Source organism: Microtus pennsylvanicus, chromosome 1 (genome assembly GCF_037038515.1).
Source record: "Microtus pennsylvanicus isolate mMicPen1 chromosome 1, mMicPen1.hap1, whole genome shotgun sequence".
NCBI lineage: Eukaryota > Metazoa > Chordata > Mammalia > Rodentia > Cricetidae > Microtus > Microtus pennsylvanicus.
This window is the reverse complement of record NC_134579.1, coordinates 97,013,106-97,029,919: the sequence shown is the minus strand read 5'-3', so window position 1 is coordinate 97,029,919 and position 16,814 is coordinate 97,013,106. Positions and strand designations below refer to the sequence as shown.

Sequence of the window (16,814 nt, the reverse complement as noted above, 5' to 3'; positions counted from 1 at the left end):
AGAATTCTTGGTTTCAATGCAGAAAAGAATTTCAGGACGAGTTGAGTTATCAAAATAGAAAGTGAGCTGGGCTGTAGCTCACTTGGTAGCATGTTCACCGACCATCGGTGAAGCCCTAGGTTCCATCACCAGCACCTTAGAGACTGGTAGAGTGATAAACATCTGTGAGTCTAGTTCTTGGAAAGTGGAGGCAGGAGGATTAGGGGCTCAAAACCACCCTTTAGGTGAGCCATGGATACTTGTTTCAAAGAAACGCTCTGGGTGTGGTGACTCACACCTTTAGTCTCAGCCTTTGGGAGGAAGAGGCAGGTGGATCTCTGTGAGTTCAGAGGTCACACATCTATCAGGCTAGATAATGAGACACTCTCAAAATAACAAAGAGGAAAAAAGGAGTCACTAAAGTAATAAACCACACATCAGAGTATAGGTGTGGGCTCCTTAATTTTGTTCTTGTTTTTGTTTTGTTTTTTTGTTTGTTTGTTTTTTGTTTGTTTTTTTGACAGGCTTTCTCTGTGTAACAGCCCTTGCTGTCCTGGAACTTGCTTTGTAGACCAGACTGGTCTCTAACTCAGAGATCTGCCTGCCTCTGGGTCCCAAATGCTGGGATTAAAGATATGTGCCACCATGCCTGGCTGGCTTAATTTTTTAAGTTTTATACTTATTTTTATGTGTATACTTGGTTTGCATTCATATATGCTCACCATGTATGTACCTGGTGCCTACAGGGGTCAGAAGAGGGTATTGGATCCTCTGGGACTGGAGTTACAAGACAGTTATGAACCACCATGTGGGTGCTGGGAATGGAACCTGGGTTCTCTTAAACACTCTTCAGTCAGGTTAACTCTCCAGCCCATGGGTGTGAGCTTTTTAAAGATCAGTGTTTAAGTGTCTTCAATGGTGACTATATGTAGGATTTTGGTAGCTTTTGGAATTTTGTTACCTAATGGATTGTTAGGGGACACCCCTTCCTCTATCTCTGCTCTCTTTCTTATAACTGAAATCATAGGGTGGTTCTAGGAGTGCCTTGGATGGGAATATAATCTTTTAAAAGGGAGTTTTAAAAAATTTATGTGTTTCAGTGTGTACATGTGGTACAGGTACTGATGAAGACCAGAAGAGGGCATCAGAATCCTCCCTCACTCCCAGGTAGAATACCAGTCTGTTAGCTGCCAGGCATGGGTGCTGGGAACTGAATTCTGGTCCTCTTTGGGAGCAGCGAGCTGAGAAAAGCAAAGCCTTAAGCAGTTATTAATTACATTAGAATTCTTGTTTCTCAGCTGGTTAAGTTTTTCAGACTCTTGTGTTTGTAGGTTCTTTACATTTTCTTGTCAATTTTCTCCATTTTTCAATCTGGCTTCAGTCCCACTTCCTGTGCCTCTGGGAGGGTTTTGAGGGTGCCCAAGGCCATGCTGGTGCTCACTGAATGACACATAGAAGTGCCAATGCACCTGTTCATCCCAGCATTGTCCATACACCATGATGCTAACTACCTGGGGCAGGTATGAAAACAGACCCTTACTACCCACTCAAGGTGGCTGGGCAGGGACCAGGACACCAACACATGGCTTAACAGCAAGTCTTTTTTTTTTATAACTATAGTATCAGCATTCTTTTTTTAAATATTTATTTATTATTTATTATGTATACAATATTATTTCTGTGTGTATGCTTGCAGGCCAGAAGAGGGCCACCAGACCTCATTACAGATGGTTGTGAGCCACCATGTGGTTGCTGGGAATTAACTCAGGACCTTTGGAAGAGCAGGCAATGCTCTTAACCACTGAGCCATCTCTCCAGCCCCCTTAACAGCAAGTCTTATGGATACAAAGCTCCTCCCTCCACCTAGTGTTCCCCAAAAGCCTCTGCCCATAGCACCCCAGCAGCTGAGGACAGAAAATGCTAATCTGTACTAGAGTAGAGGGACAAGCTGCTAAGTCTCTGCTTAAAAAGAGCACACAGGGCCGGGAAGATGTTCAGAGGGCAAAGTGATTGCCACACAAGTGTGAGGACCAGCGTTCAAGTCCCCAGATCTTAAGAAAGAAGGGTCAGGTGGGCATGGCAGCTTTCCAGTAGTCCCAGCATGCAAGAGGCAAAGACAGGGATTCCTGGAGCTGGCTGGCAACAAGACCAGATGAACCCCAAGCTCTGGGTGCACCGAGTCTCTTGCCTCAGGCTATAAGGTGAAGAGCAACCAAGGAAGACACCGAAGGTCATCCTCAGGCCTCCACATTTGTGCAAACACACCTGAACTCCATGTATGCACGCGCATGCACACACACACACAAAATGCAGACTTTGAAAATAAGTATCCACACTTCCTAAGAAAACACTTTCTGGCCTCTGCAAGCATCAGGCACATATGCGGTACACATACAGACAGAACACACACATAGAAAAGTACACAAGCTGGGGGTGATGGCGCATCTGTTAATTCCAGGTGGAGGCAGGAGCTCTGTGAGTTCAAGGTCAGACTGGTCTAGAGATCACTATTTAGGGAGACTGTCTAAAAATAAATAAAAAACAAACAGGTGAAATAATTTTATTTACCATTACATATAAAATACTTTAACATATAAACAATGTCTTACATTTGATATAATCCTCAAAGTCTGGTGATTTTGTTTTGCTTCCTTTGCCTCAGACACGACAGGCAGGTGCTCTACTAAAAACCATTCCCCAGACCTGAAGGGTGCTAGGCAGGTGCTCTCCTATAGAATCATGGCCTCAGCTCCTCACTGGTGGACCCCAGGCGAGTGTTCACCCACAAAGCTAGGCCCTAACCTTTCCCAACATACTTCTGATTTTCCGTTATGTGTTTAAGGGTGTATGCCTTTGAGTACAAGTGCCCGCAGAGGCCAGAGGTGTCGACTGCCAGGAGCTGAAGCTTACGTGTAGTTGTGAGCGACGCTTGGAACTGAACTCCTGTCCTCTGCAAGAGCAGGGCAACTCTTAAATCACTGGAGCAATGACTTTTAATCCCCAATTTGGAGTTATTTCAGCTGAGGCATTTTTATTTCATAAATGGTTAGGAGGTAGGTTCACACACCCAAGTCCCTAACGTACTTAAACAGTGCTGAATTATAAACCCAGATATTTCAAATCTGAAGCAGAATTAAAAGCTCCAGTATGCTGGCTACATCTCAAGTGCCCATCACCATGAAGGCTAGGGGCTACCACCCTGGGAAGTGGAGGCAAAGAAATGATTTGTCTCAATGTCTCCACACAGCACCACAGCCTAGACCTTGTTCTAAGGGCAAACCCCGAGTCCCCTCAGAACTAGTCAGAGACTGGGAGTAGGAGGCAATGCAATGAGAGGCGGGAGCTGTACTGACGTGGACCCTGGAGAGGCACTGGCTTAGGACACTCACAGTCAAGTCTTCAGAGAACAGACTGAGCCCCAGTCCTGCCTTCCCATTACAGCCAGAGGCCACAAAACCCTGCAGAATGCTGCTAGGTACGTCATTCAGGGGGTTCAACAGCCCCAAAGGTGTCAGAAATCAGGGTTAAGGGCAAAACCGGCTTGGGGGGGATGGTCCCACGACATCCCTGACACCCAGTGGTCATCAGGATCAACCTAATGCTGGTATCTGTCACGGGGCACTCCAGATGTGCTCTCCCCCATGTGGGAATGGGCAGCTGGTGGCAGACCCTCTCCACTGCTCTTCCTGTCTGGGTTTCTGCTCCTCAAAGAAGAGCCCAAGAAGAAGGCCCCTGCCTGCTGCCACCAGAAAGTCCAGAGAAGGCTTTCCTTTCATGATGTTCTTCTTGGGAGTTAAAACTGGACCCACACTTGGGAGGCAGAGGCAGGTGGATCTCTGTGAGTTAAAGGCCAGCCTGATCTACAGAGTGAGTTCCAGGACAGCTGGAGCTTCATGTGAGACTCTGTCTCGAAGTGAAAACTGAAGCTGGGCATGAGGAGTCATGGCACGGCTAAGCTGGTTTCTTAAGTCCACTGTACGCCAAGTGCACATCCTCCCTCCACAGCAGCCCCAGCCTGGGTCAGGAAAGGGCACCACACTGACTTGAGTTTTTGGGAACCGTGAGTGGACTGTGCCCCACAGACACCTCATTACAAAAGCCATGTAGGGAAGAATTCAGAGACATCAGCAGCTCTTTTCTGTTATAGGACAGAATTGTTCAGAAATGGTATACCACAGGCCAAAGCCACCACTAATGATGTTTACACAGGTCCTCAGCTCCTGAACTCAGCAGCTTGCTACAGGAACGTAACGCCCCTCAAAGTTGCTGAACAGCCTCATTTCTTTTGTTAAATAATTTATGCACTGTGTGTGTGAAGTCCAATGAATCTCCAATGTCCCTCCTCAGGAAATGTCCACCCTGTTTTTTGAGGTGATGTCACTCTGGCCTGGAACTCCCCAATTAGGCCAGGCTGCTGGTCAGAGAGTCCCAGGGATTGGCTTGCCTCCACTCTACATTGGTAAGATTATAAGTGTGCACCAACCATATCTGGCTTTTTTAAAACATGAATTCTGGGGATAAACTAGTCCTCAGGCTTGTGAGGCAAGCGCCATCTCTCTGCCCTAACTTGAACAGTCAATGGAGACTTTTCCATAAAGACAGTCTACCAGGAGAATCAGGCAGGTGCTGGAGGCCAGGGTTAAAACCCAACAGAAAGGAGCTGCTGTGTGGTCCACGCTGTCACTTCACCGTCCGCCTGGAAAAGAAGAGAAAGAAGCGATGGGTCACCACACATCGCAACTGCCTAGAAGGAATCTGTCATGAAAAAGGGCCTTGGGGGTCACTTGAGACACTCTAGACACAGCCACTGTAGCCAGGCATGGCCTTTCTTTTTTTTTTTAAATTTATTTATTTATTATGTATACAATATTCTGTCTGTGTGTATGCCTGCAGGCCAGAAGAGGGCACCAGACCTCACTACAGATGATTGTGAGCCACCATGTGGTTGCCGGGAATTGAACTCAGGACCTTTGGAAGAGCAGGCAATGCTCTTAACCACTGAGCCATCTCTCCAGCCCCAGGCATGGCCTTTCTTATGGAAGCATGCCGTGTCACATGTTTGAGAGACAATTTAGACCAGTACCTGAGTTGCTGGGCCAGCCAACTGATTCCCGATGGCTTCTGCTCAGGAGCGCTGGATGCTGAAGACCTACAGAGAAAGTCAGATGTGTTTATTTGATCCTCTGACCACATCAAAAAGCCCTCTCATGTCTATGCAGTTAGACGGTTGTGCTCCAGCCTGGATCACATACAAACAGCTTAAGAAAGTCAAGTGCAATACAAAGTAACTTAGCTGTCCTCTGACCTCTGTAGATGCATGCTGTAGCATATATGTATCATTACTCCCAACTAAAGATTAAAGACTAAGAGGTAACTTATGGGGCTGGCAGATGGTTCAGCGGAGAGTGCTTGCCGCACAAGCCTGAGGACCCATTTAACTCCCAGCGCCATGAACGAGCCAGATGCTAGTGTGTGCCCGCAATCCCAGGTATCCTACAGGAATGTGGGGGGTGAAGGCAGCAACCTACAGGGAAACTCTCAGGCCAGTCAGCCTGGCACACGCCACAGCAAACAAGAGGCTTTGTGTCAAACAAGGTGGAACTCAAGGACTAACATCCATGCACACCTGAGTGTGTGCATGGGTAGGCAGGTGGGCAGGGGCACACATAAATAAACACACACACACATAAGTTATATTTCATTTTGTCTCAGGAGTGAGTGCAGACAGAAGTTTCTACTACTTATAAAAGTAGCAATAAGGCCGGGCGATGGTGGCGCACGCCTTTAATCCCAGCACTCGGGAGGCAGAGGCAGGCGGATCTCTGTGAGTTCGAGACCAGCCTGGTCTACAGAGCTAGTTCCAGGATAGGCTCCAAAGCCACAGAGAAACCCTGTCTCGAAAAACCAAAAAAAATAAAAAAATAAAAAATAAAAAAAAAAAAATAAAAGTAGCAATAAGAAGATGGGTGGTGGTGGCACACACCTTTAATCCCAGCACCCGGGAGGCAGAGGCAGGCGGATATTTGTGAGTCTGAGGCCAGCCTGGTCTACAGCGCCAGTTCCAGGACAGGCTTCAAAACTACACAGAGAAACCCTGTCTTGAAAAAACAAACAAACAAACAAAAAACCAAAAAAAAAAAAAAATAGCAATAAAGGATGACCTGTGCCTGTGCCCCCTTGCACAAAAGAAAAAAATGCCCTAACCCAACCCTAGCACTCAGAAGGGACTTCATTTAAAGACAAGTCTGAGATGACCAAACAGAGTCGTCTCAGCCATCAAGACAGCAGGGCACACAACTGACTATGTCCTAATAGAGCAGGAGGCAGAATGCAGACGGGCACTCAGGCAGATGACACACAGACAAAGACAGAGGGAGCAACGTGCCTACAAAGCCAGGCTCACCAGGGAGTACTGGGCAGACCAAAAATTGGGAGAAACTAGGAGAGGTGAGGCCTCTCAGAATGAGGCAAACAGCCGCCAACTCTCTGTTCTCAGCTCATGAAAGAATAAATTCCTGATGTTATGGTATCCAGCATGCGGCAGCTGCAGAACTAACTTCATAGGACCCCAGCTCTGGCTGAGAATCTAAGCTCCTGCTCTTAGATTGGCAGTACCAGGAGTATGTATTCACCTTCCCTTGCTAGACGAGCTGCTCCCAGCTTGGCAGTTGTGGTCCAGAGGATGCCTGTGCTGAATGCAGAAGTTGCCATGGCACTGTGCACAAGCCAGCTGCAGCATCTCCTTCTTCCTGCATCCCTCTTTCGAGCATCGGTGTGTGAAAAGCTGCAAGAATAAAGTCGCTTCTGTGAGCAGCTGTCACCAGCCCAGCCCAAATGGGCCCTGTCAGTTGGGCCCAGTGGCACAGGCCTGTGACTCTGTAAGCACCCATGTAAAAGTTGGGTATGGCTACATGTATATGCCTGCAACCCGGTCCTGTGAGGGACAGGAGTGTGTGTGTGTGTGTGTGTGTGTGTGTGTGCGTGTGACTGAAGCTTGCAGAAAGAAAACAGGGCAGGAAAGGAGGCAAAGCAAGAGAGTGACAGCAGCTCCATGGGGGCCACTGGCTCAGGAGTTCTGAGGACAGTGGCTTATTTGGCTTTAACTCAGGTTTTCAGGGCTGTATGACCAGGTGGAAAGCTTTATCCACTGAGCTGCTCCCCGGCCTGTGTGTGCATGTGTATGTATGTATGCACGTGTGTGTAAAAAACTCTTCTAGAAGCTGTACAGCCGAAGTGTGTGTGTTTACTCTGGAAAACGGTGGGGCAGGATGAGGCTGAACATCAGAGAAAACAATAAGCAGGAGAAAAACACATGAGGAACTCCCACGGGAGGAGCAGCCGCGATGGGAGGGCTCCCGAGCCCGGAGCTCAGGCCCTGGGAAAGTGTGGCCTGCAGAAGGCTGCTAAGGAAGGGCTCTGCAAGCGGTAAGGTTTTTCCCCTCGTGAAGTATCAACAAAACAGCAGCCAAGAGGTTTCTCCAAAAGGAACAAGTCTAGAAAAGCAAACAACAAAAAGAGTGAGTCTTGGTGGAGGAGGCCTGTAATCCCAGCATTCAGACAGCTGAGGTAGAGGATCAAGAGTGAGCTTGACTAAGTCTCAAAAACAAGAAGGAAGGGAGGGAGGGAAGGAAAGCGGGAGCGTAGGAGGAGGAAGAAAGGGAGAGGGAAAGGATGCAGCCAGACTTTGGAAGCTAAAGGCACGTGACCTGGAGCTGGCAGGTGAGACAAGATCCAGCTGTTAGCTGGAGGAAGCCTCAGAGCAAGCCTTCTGAGGAAACACAGCACAGGGCAGAAACAGCCGCTGGAGGCGGGGCTCGGCAGGCCCGCATCCCAGAGAGGCCACAGGCCCACCTTTAACACAGAGGCACAGCTGAAGACCTGGTCGGATGGAGGCTGTGAGTCCCAATGGCGGGGCAGGATGGAGGTAGCTATGCCCGGCTCAAGGGCCACACAGTCCTCGCTTGTGCTGCCCTCTGGGTGGCAGAGGAAAACCTTCTCTGGGAGGTCCCATTATTCTCCAAGAAAGACCCAAGACAGGTACACCCCCACCCCCAGGAGAGGACAGGTGACCCCTTCTTCTGACTCCAGGGGAGTGCAGAAAAGGAGAGAGTCAACAGAATGTTCTAGAAAGCCTTGTCCTCTTTCATCTCAGAAGAGACGCTTGGGGACTCCTGAAGATGAGGACCTAAACGGGGACCCTTGTGAGACTTGGGAACTGTTCCCATGCAGCAAACTCCCCACTCACCACGCAGGAAGACCTCAGCTTCCCACTGCCTGGCGGCACTCCACATTTAGAAAAGACACCTTAGGACTGAAGGTGTGGCTCAGTCTGAAGAGTGTTTGCCTAACAAGCACCATGTCTGGGGTTCGATCCCCAACACCACATAAAGCAGGCATGGGAGAGCATGATGTAATTCTAGTACTCAGGAGGAGCCAGCCGGATCAGGGGCTCAAGGTCATACTTGACTGCATAGGAGACCAGCCTGGGCTATGTGAGATGCTGTCTCCCCAAAGCAGCAGCAGCAGCACTATGTTGTATGTTAGCGTTTGTGTTAGTGTGTGTGTTTCAGCGTGTATGTTAGCGTGTATGTTAGCGTGTGTGTCAGCGTGTGTGCCAGCCCTAACCCAGCTCTCACCTTCTTTTGGTTTCTCCCAGGGTGAAAGGCGCAGTCTCTGTCCATGTGCTCTCCAACCACCAAGTCTGGAATCTCACCTCTTTTCACAGGGATAGGGACATTACAGAGGGGACACACGGGCACCTGCACATCCTGAAATAATGAACACACAATGACACCAAGACTCCCACTCAAATGTCACACACACTCACACACAGAGGGTAAAATGTGTTTACCAGGGGAGCACACTGGTGAGGACAAGAAACTGTGCGGTGACAGGATGTCACCTACAGGATAAGAGTAAAGACCCAAGGAAGGCCACCACCAGCTTTGAAGGGATCGGGGAGGTGCATGGCTGTGAGGGGGACCCACCTGACCCCTCAGAGCCACTGGCAGGAAGGATCCCGGCAGCCGCTCTATGCAGCTGCCTCTCTGACCCTCAGTGGCTTTGCAAGCAGGAAGAACGGCCTCGGCAGTGGACAGGCTACACCACACTGCTGTCTGTCGGTCACTGAGAGGGGCTCTGGAGCGAGTGAAGGCAAAACTCTGAGCCAGGACCATTGACGGAGGGGTCCATGCCAGGGGGGATGGGGCAGCTGACACCAGACGGAAACAGGGATCACAGGCGTGTGTGGCCTGCTGTCTGCAGGAGGGCTGCCTCAGTTGGCTGCTTTGCCCAAGAAACAAAGCATTATTGTGTGATCTCTGGATAGACACGATGGGCACAAGGAAAGGTCCAGATGACACACAAACAGGTGGTCACCTAGTCATCAGAACCTGGTAAGCAGGAATGTGAGTCACCTACCCCACCCACCCCAGTGACTTGGCTGAACTGTGCCCAGCACTGTTTCAGGCATGTGACAAAGTCACCCCCTGTCCATATGCCACCAGAGGAAGTGGCAGGGTTCACTCACATAACCTGTGAGTCACCTCTGGGACAGAATGAACCCATGGACTTGAGGGACCCGGAGTTCTAATAGGCACCTCCCAGTGTCTGCTGGACAGTGTGGAATCTCCTAGAAACTCCTGCTACAAAGACCCAAGGAACAAGAAACTTTTGACACCTGCTGTTCACTGATGCAGGGGAATCCACAAGCCAAGTGTGTGAAGGTGAAGGGGCCAACTGTGAAGGCTTGATTGTGGAGCACACACTGAGGGTGCAATCTGAGGGCTGGGAGACAGCCCAGGTGGTAGAGATACCCATGCAAGCACCGGGACCCGAGTTCTCCTCCCAGCACGCACCTGACAACCAGGTTTGGTGAAATGTGCTGGCAATCCCAACACCGCGGAGTGGAGACACGAGGATCTCCGGGGCTTTCTAAACAGCCAGCTAACCTACTTGGTGAATTCCAGGCAGTGAGCGACTATCTCAGAAAACAGGGTGGATGGCACCTAAGGCTGTCTTCTCCTTGCCCTCAGACACAGCACAATTTGGCTGGGAGGGTGTAGACTTCCCCCATGGGCCTCGGGGGTCATGGCCTACAGCCACAGTCCATCCACTGAACTAGCTCAGTGTCCTGACTCTCACACACACACACACACACACACACACACACACACACACACACTCTCTCTCTCTCTCTCTCTATCTGGAGTCAGCACACCTGCACGCACAGGCTGCACAGGCAATCAAGGGCTCTCCTGACTTCCTGACTGTCCCAGAAGACTGTTACTGCTGACTCTCTGCACCCGCCAGGGACAGACAGCTCAGAGCACAAATCACCAGTATCTATGTGAGTCCTTCCATACAGTCTTGTAGCAAGCAGAGACACTAAAAATTGGCCATCTCCCTCCACGGGTGTTTATCCCCTTACACACAGAGTCTAAAGGGGCTGGGGAGATGGCTCAGAAACCCAAGTTCAGACTCTGGCATCCATGAAAGAGTTAGGTACTTGCATTTAATTTTGTTGTTTTTATTTGTTTTGAGACAGGGTTTCTCTGTGTAGCCCTGACTATCCTGGAATTCACTCTGAAGACTAGGCTGGCCTTGAACTCACAGAGATCCACCTGCCTCTGCCTCCCAAGTACTAGGATTAAAGGCATGTGCTACCACTGTACCTGGCTAGCAGTATGTACTTGTAATTCCAATGCCAGGAAGGCAGAGATGTGGAGATCTGATGGTAAGCTCCAAATTCAATAACAGATCTTGTTTCAAAAAATGTGGATAGCAGCTGGGTGTAGTGGAGAGCACCTTTAATCCCAGCACTTAGGAGGCAGAGACAGATGGATCTCTTGTGAATTCAGAGTCTGAATTCTGTCAGCCTGACTGACAGAAAATTCTAAGCCATCAGAGCTACAAAGTGAGACCCTGTTTCAAAAAACGGAACTAAACAAGTAAATAATAGAAAAACCCAATTAATGTAAGCACCTGCTGTGGATGTGAGGTACACTATATTGCTAACCTGACCCCTGCGTTCACTGAGAAGCTGGCTCTGAAAGCCATGATGCAACCCATCCCCACTCCATTTCAAGCTCACTCGTGTTTGTCTCAACACGTCCTCTAAGCCTGCTTGACTGGGGATGGGTCCGTCCCCTAACTGTGACAGGGAGAAGAGAACGGCAGTGCAGCCCAAGAGTAAAGCACCATGTCATGGAGAACAGCTAGAGGGGAAACGACTTCCAATATAGGGCCCGTTGCTTACCCCATGACAGGACAGCGCCTGCAGTGGGAACAGGAAGCCAGAAGAACACAGCAACTGGGCGCTCCGGCTGCCTCCCTCAGCCTCCCCAGTCTGTTTCTGCTGGATGTCCTAAGTGCCCAACTGGATGATGCTTTACTATTCACCTACCCATCCACCATCTCCCCTTCTTCCAGCTCTCTCTTGCTACTTACTCTTTTACCTCGGCTTACTACACACTTAATAAACCCGCTCATTCGGAACTCAAAGCATGGCTATCCCAGACTGTTTTCTGGCCTGCACAGAGCAGGAGTGGTGCGTGCAGTCTAGACCCCAGAGGATGAGTTACCTTCTTGAATGCAAGGGGACACTTATGACCCGCGTAGGAAAAATGGTCTTTACAGAAATCTTGTTTACACGCGTCACATGTTATTGGCAGAAAATCTAAAAAACAAAAATCAAGACGAAACAGTAAGTTTCTGAAAGATTGGAACCAAAGAATTACAGAGCAGTCAAAGCAGGAACATATCTACACTGGGATCCTCATTCCTTTCAGAGACGTATACACCCTGAAGTGTCACGTGAGAGAAAACAACTTTGGGGAGAGGAAATTAAAAAAAAAAAAAAAGAAAAGAAAAAAAATGAGACAGTGGTCTTATTTAGCCCAGGCTGGCCCGGAACTCACTGTGTAGCCTAGGAGGACCTTGAATGTGTGTTCCCCCTGCCTGTACCTTTCTCTCCAGTGCTGGGATTACAGACATGAGCCACCACACTGGTTTAAATGGTGCTGGGATGGAATCCAGAGGTTCATACATGCTGGGCAAAGAGTTCTATCAACTCAGCCACAACCCCAGTGCCAAGGCTAGAAATGTAATAAGGCCAAGAGACACCAAAGGACCCACAAAGCTATCCTCTCAACATGGATTCCATCTCTGTGGTATCGCAACCACCCAAGCTGTATCTGCATAGCCCTGGCAGCCATTGCCAGGTCTTAGGTGGATGCTGAACTACAGTGAGGAAGAGACCCTGTGTCCTGCACCGGAGTCCTTATACTGAGAAGCCAAAGGCCGGGGCAGAGGCCAACTACTTAGTTAATAGTGTAATAGCCAGATGTCCCACAAAACAGCCAATGAAATAAATATTGTTTCCTAGAAGGAACTCTCGAAAGTTCTTACCTAACTGCTTGCAAGTCGGTTCTGAGCAGTGCTTCCCCAAGTCAGGAAACTCCATTATGAACACGGTGTCCAAAACACAGGTAGGTATTTAAGTATCCCTGTGGGAACTAGAATGAAGAGAATGAGGCCACAAGTTAATCACCAGGACCTGTAAGCTGCGGCCAATGAGCACCAAGAGACTCCCTCTATGGGGAGCATGGGTTATCCAAATCATCCTGGGGCCATGGGAAAGACTGAAGTCTCACAAGCGCTCAAGACTTCAGCAGAGAGGCAAGTGGGAGCCTCTCCATAAACACCAAGTCTCTGTCGGAGACCCACACCCACGGTGGGAGGCGGCTTGCTGTCTAGACCTTTTAGATTCTAGTTTACAAAGCATGTTCCAGTCATGGGATTTCCAGGAAAGTCACATTTCAATGCATCCTGAGACTCCCAAGCCATGGTAGGAGGTGCAGGCCTGTCATCCCAACCACTCTAAAGGCTGGGGCTAGAGAATCACACGAACTCTAGGCCAGCCTGGACAGCTTTGGGAGACCAGATGTATCAGTTCCTCCCTTGTGCTGTGATAAAAAGAACCTTCAGGGAGAAAGGGCTTAATTTCGTTCAATTCCAGGGAATAGTCCCATCACTGTAAGGAAGTCAAGGTGGCAGGGACCTGAAACAGTCACGTCACATCCACAGTCAAGACCAGAGAGAAATGAATAAATGCTTGCTCACTTGTTTGAGCACAACTCCATTTCTCCACTCTTATATAGTTCAGGCCCCCCCCCCTGCCTAGGGAATGATGCCACCCATAGTTTACTGGGTCTTCCCTAATCAATGAACTTGAAAACTCCCCACCCCAGCCCGAGACATGCCCACCGGCCAGCCCAATATAGACAGACAATCCTTCATTGAGACTTTCTTCCAGGTGCTTCTAAGTTGTGCCAGGTGGATAATTAAAGCTAACAATCACACTCTGCTTAAAACACAAAAACAAAACAGTAGAAAGAGGGCCAGGGAGATAGTTCAACTGATAAACTGTTTCCCTTGTGAGCCTGGGCATTGAATTTCTATCTCTAGAGTTCCCATAAAAAAGTCAGGTACAGCTGGGCATGGTGGGCGCACGCCTTTAATATCAATTACTTGGGAGGCAGAAGGGGGAGGATCTCTGTGAGTTCAAGGCCAGTCTGATTTATGTAGCAGGTTCCAGGACAGTCACAGAGATATAGCGAGACCCAGTCTCAAAACAAAAGGAAAAAGAAAAAAGTCAGTGGTAATGGTTAGTGATCGAAATCCTAGTGCTGTGGAGTGGGAGTCAGGATTCACTGACAGATCATCCTACTTCAAAGAAAAAGGTGGATGACGTTTGAGGAGAGACACTGAGGTGCTTAGCTTAGTAACAGAATGTCTGCCTAGCGTGTAGGAAGGAGGCGTTCCAGGCTCAATCCCCAGCCCTGGCAAAACCAAAACAAAGGTGGTAAGAAGGAGAAGGGCTTTCCAGATTCAGCTCAGAGCTGCCACGGAAGATAAAGTTCAGGATGCAATTTCATCTCCCCAGTACACTTGTTGACATCAACAAGATTCTATTCCCAGGTGCTAAATGACATTAGTTGACTACACTCCCCAGAGTGGTGTGTCCCTTGCCTCTTACTCCCTTATGCACTGAGTTTTACTTTATGCTTGCTATTTAATGATTTAAGGCCAGAGCTGATCAGGGAAGGAGGCATGAGCCATTAATTACCCACAAGAAACAGACAACTAAGAGACTGGCATCCTCGAGGCCAGGCTAAGTCTCTTCTATGTTCTGTCACTCATCAAATGGCTCAAAACCCTTGCATTCTCCAGAGTACAAGTCCCCCAAACACCTTTCAACATCTTTGACCATTTCCCCTCTCTAACCTCTTTCTTGCCTAGAACTCTCAGGCTTCAGTAAACATTTATTTGCCTTGCAAGGACCAATCTACAGTGCCGCCTTCTCGAACACCATCCGTTCCACCTGCCAGCCCCCATTCACTACCTGCCCTCGTTCCTAGTGTGTTTAACTGCTCACTGTCAATTCTCATTCCTGTCGGCTTGAAAAAACTTTTGGCACTGTGCACAACAGAATCCACATTATGAAAGTTTTTTATTCAAAGCTACCATCACTTGATGCTATTACCAAATGACCATCGATTGTTTCTTTTTTTTTTCTTTTTCCCCTAGGGATAGGGTAGTCTTTATTATGTAGTCCTGGCTGTCCTGTAACTCACTTTGTAGCCCACGCTGACCATCAGTTCAGAAATCCGCCTATGTTTGTCTCCGGGAGCACTATAATTAAAGGTGCAACCCGCCTCGTCTGGTACTAGACTATTTTTTGACAAAGGATCTTCATTATTTAGTTCAAATTAGCCTGGAACTTGCGATCGAATGGCTCAACCTCCCCAGTGCTGAGACTACAGGCCTGCATTACCACGTCTGGCTCACGGACACTGGCTCAGGACAGTTGACCTGGGGATGTAATATGTCACCGCGCTAAGACACCAGCCCCTGATTCATTAGTCCTGTGATCCCCACTTCCTCAGCAGCACCTGTGACCCCGGTTCAGCGCGATCCACAACGACACACTGGTACCTGGCTCTCGTGCGTAGCCGGGGGCCGGCGGCGGAGACAGACAAGCGGTGTCCTTCGTGGTCAGCCCGGCGACACCGCAGTAGGAACTGCGGCTCCAATCCCCGCGTGCCACCCGCCTTCTCGCAAGGCCGGAAAGCGTAGCATTGCACCTGTCGCAGTCCGGGCCATTTATTCTCAGCCAACATTTACAGAGTCACTCATCCTGGGCGTTCCCGACGCTCTCCGATGACGCCATACTAATGCCAACCAATCCCGTAACCCCTAGGCTAGGTTCGCGGGCGCGCCCCAAACGTCACCGAAGTCCAGCCAGTCTCTTCCCGCCGTGACGATCCCAAGGGCCGCGCGCCGTGATGTCGTCACTCGTCGTGCGACCAATCTGACCATTCCCCGTCTCGGCCCCACCTTGTCCTCCGCCTCTTTTCTGGAACGGTCGCGCAGCATCTCTGGCCTGGGCTGAGTCACGGTGAGGCAGCTCTAGGCGAGGTAGCAGGCCTGTACCAGGAAGCCCGAGACAGGACTGGGCCGCGGGCGAGATTCTTGTGGCCCGGCAGTCCCTGTAGCCGTCCTGAGGTTCTGAGCTGTAGTATGCACAGACTTGGTGGCCCGTCTGTGAAGCTGTAGGGATCCCAGGGACTGGGGGAGACAGAACACCTGTGCCAGTCCTTGGAAGTGAGATCCGGTCTAGAGATGGGTTACAAGATGGTACCCAAGATGCCTGTGTCTTAGCAGGGAGGTGGGAACACCTTCGCCCTATGCATGTGATTTAGGCAAGGTGTTGAAGTGGTGGTGATCCAAGCCCTTGATGCCAAAGGCCTATGAGTTGGGCTAACAGACCCAGAATACTACATCTCTGTCTTGGTTATTTTTGTTTATTTGTTTATTTTTGTCAATTTGACATAAGGTAGTTATGTGAGAGGAAGGGACCACAGTTGAGAAAATACTAATATAAGATTGGCCTAGGGAGCATTTTTAAATTAGTGATTAATGTGGAGTAATTATGAGTAGTGCCACCAATGGACTGGTTGTCCTAGGTTCTATAACAAAGCAAAAGCAAGCCGGGCAGTGGTGTCTCATGCTTTTAATCCTAGCGCTCAGGAGGCAGAGGCAGGCGGATCTCAGTTCATGGCCAGCCTGGTCTACATTGCAAGTTCCCGGGCAGCCAGGGATACACAGAGACCATCTCAAGAGAAAAAAAAAAAAGTGGAACAAGCCAATAAGTAGTGGCCCTCCACGGTTTCTGCTTTAGTTCCCACCCTGACTTCCTCAGTGATGGACTGTTTACCTGGAAGTGTACGATGAAATAAACCTTTTCCTCCCAGAGTTGCTTTGGTTGTGGTTGTCATGGGCAAAGATCCCAAAAACCAGAGTCAGGAATTTGAGAGTCTTTATTAAGCTGGCCAGCAACTGCCCGGAGAGAAAGAGTTCTCACAGACCAGCCCCAGCTGCTTTCTGTGGGGAGCTTAAAACAGGTAAAAACAGTGTTGTGGTTGACATTGCAGGGGGAAGAAGAGCAAGCAGTTTCACAGAAGCAAAAAGCAGCAATTAACTGGGGCATCTTGACCTCAGTCCCTGAGACAGGGTTGGGTGATTTCCTGAGAGATTTTCCCATAGGAGGGAGTGTAAACAGAGTCAGCACTGAGTCTGACCTTACATGGCTGCAGCAGGAAGATAGAGGAACGCTGTCCCTGTCACGGTGTTGTTTTATCATAGCAATAGAAACCCTAAGACCAGCTGCCAAGTCTTGAAACAGAGACTTAGGGCTCCAGGTGCTGAGGCCAGAGACTTGTGGCCTTAACTGAAGTTTCCTGTTCTGGGCTCGGATTGCCAGTGGGCAGGTG

The 16,814-nt window shown here is 49.3% G+C and overlaps 1 protein-coding gene across 1 annotated transcript; it reads right to left on the bottom strand.

Moving 5' to 3' along the window:
* Positions 1-2,523: 2,523 nt before the first annotated feature.
* On the bottom strand, positions 2,524-15,199 carry Zfand2a (zinc finger AN1-type containing 2A). Its single transcript, XM_075974730.1, has 7 exons — positions 14,977-15,199; positions 12,388-12,494; positions 11,562-11,656; positions 8,616-8,747; positions 6,612-6,763; positions 5,063-5,128; positions 2,524-4,675 (listed from the first exon to the last, which is right to left on the bottom strand). Exons 2-7 carry the CDS (start codon positions 12,440-12,442, stop codon positions 4,660-4,662), a joined length of 516 nt encoding a protein of 171 aa, XP_075830845.1. The 5' UTR covers positions 12,443-12,494; positions 14,977-15,199; the 3' UTR covers positions 2,524-4,659.
* Positions 15,200-16,814: the final 1,615 nt, after the last annotated feature.

Excerpts from the sequence above, each read along its gene's own strand:
- Zfand2a (XM_075974730.1), bottom strand. The coding sequence starts at position 12,442 with ATGGAGTTTCCTGACTTGGGGAAGCACTGCTCAGAACCGACTTGCAAG. Across the intron at positions 11,657-12,387 it reads ACCGACTTGCAAGCAGTTAG|ATTTTCTGCCAATAACATGT; the intron begins GTAAGAACTTTC and ends TTTGTTTTTTAG. Across the intron at positions 6,764-8,615 it reads CTGGGAGAAACCAAAAGAAG|CTTTTCACACACCGATGCTC; the intron begins GTGAGAGCTGGG and ends TTATTCTTGCAG.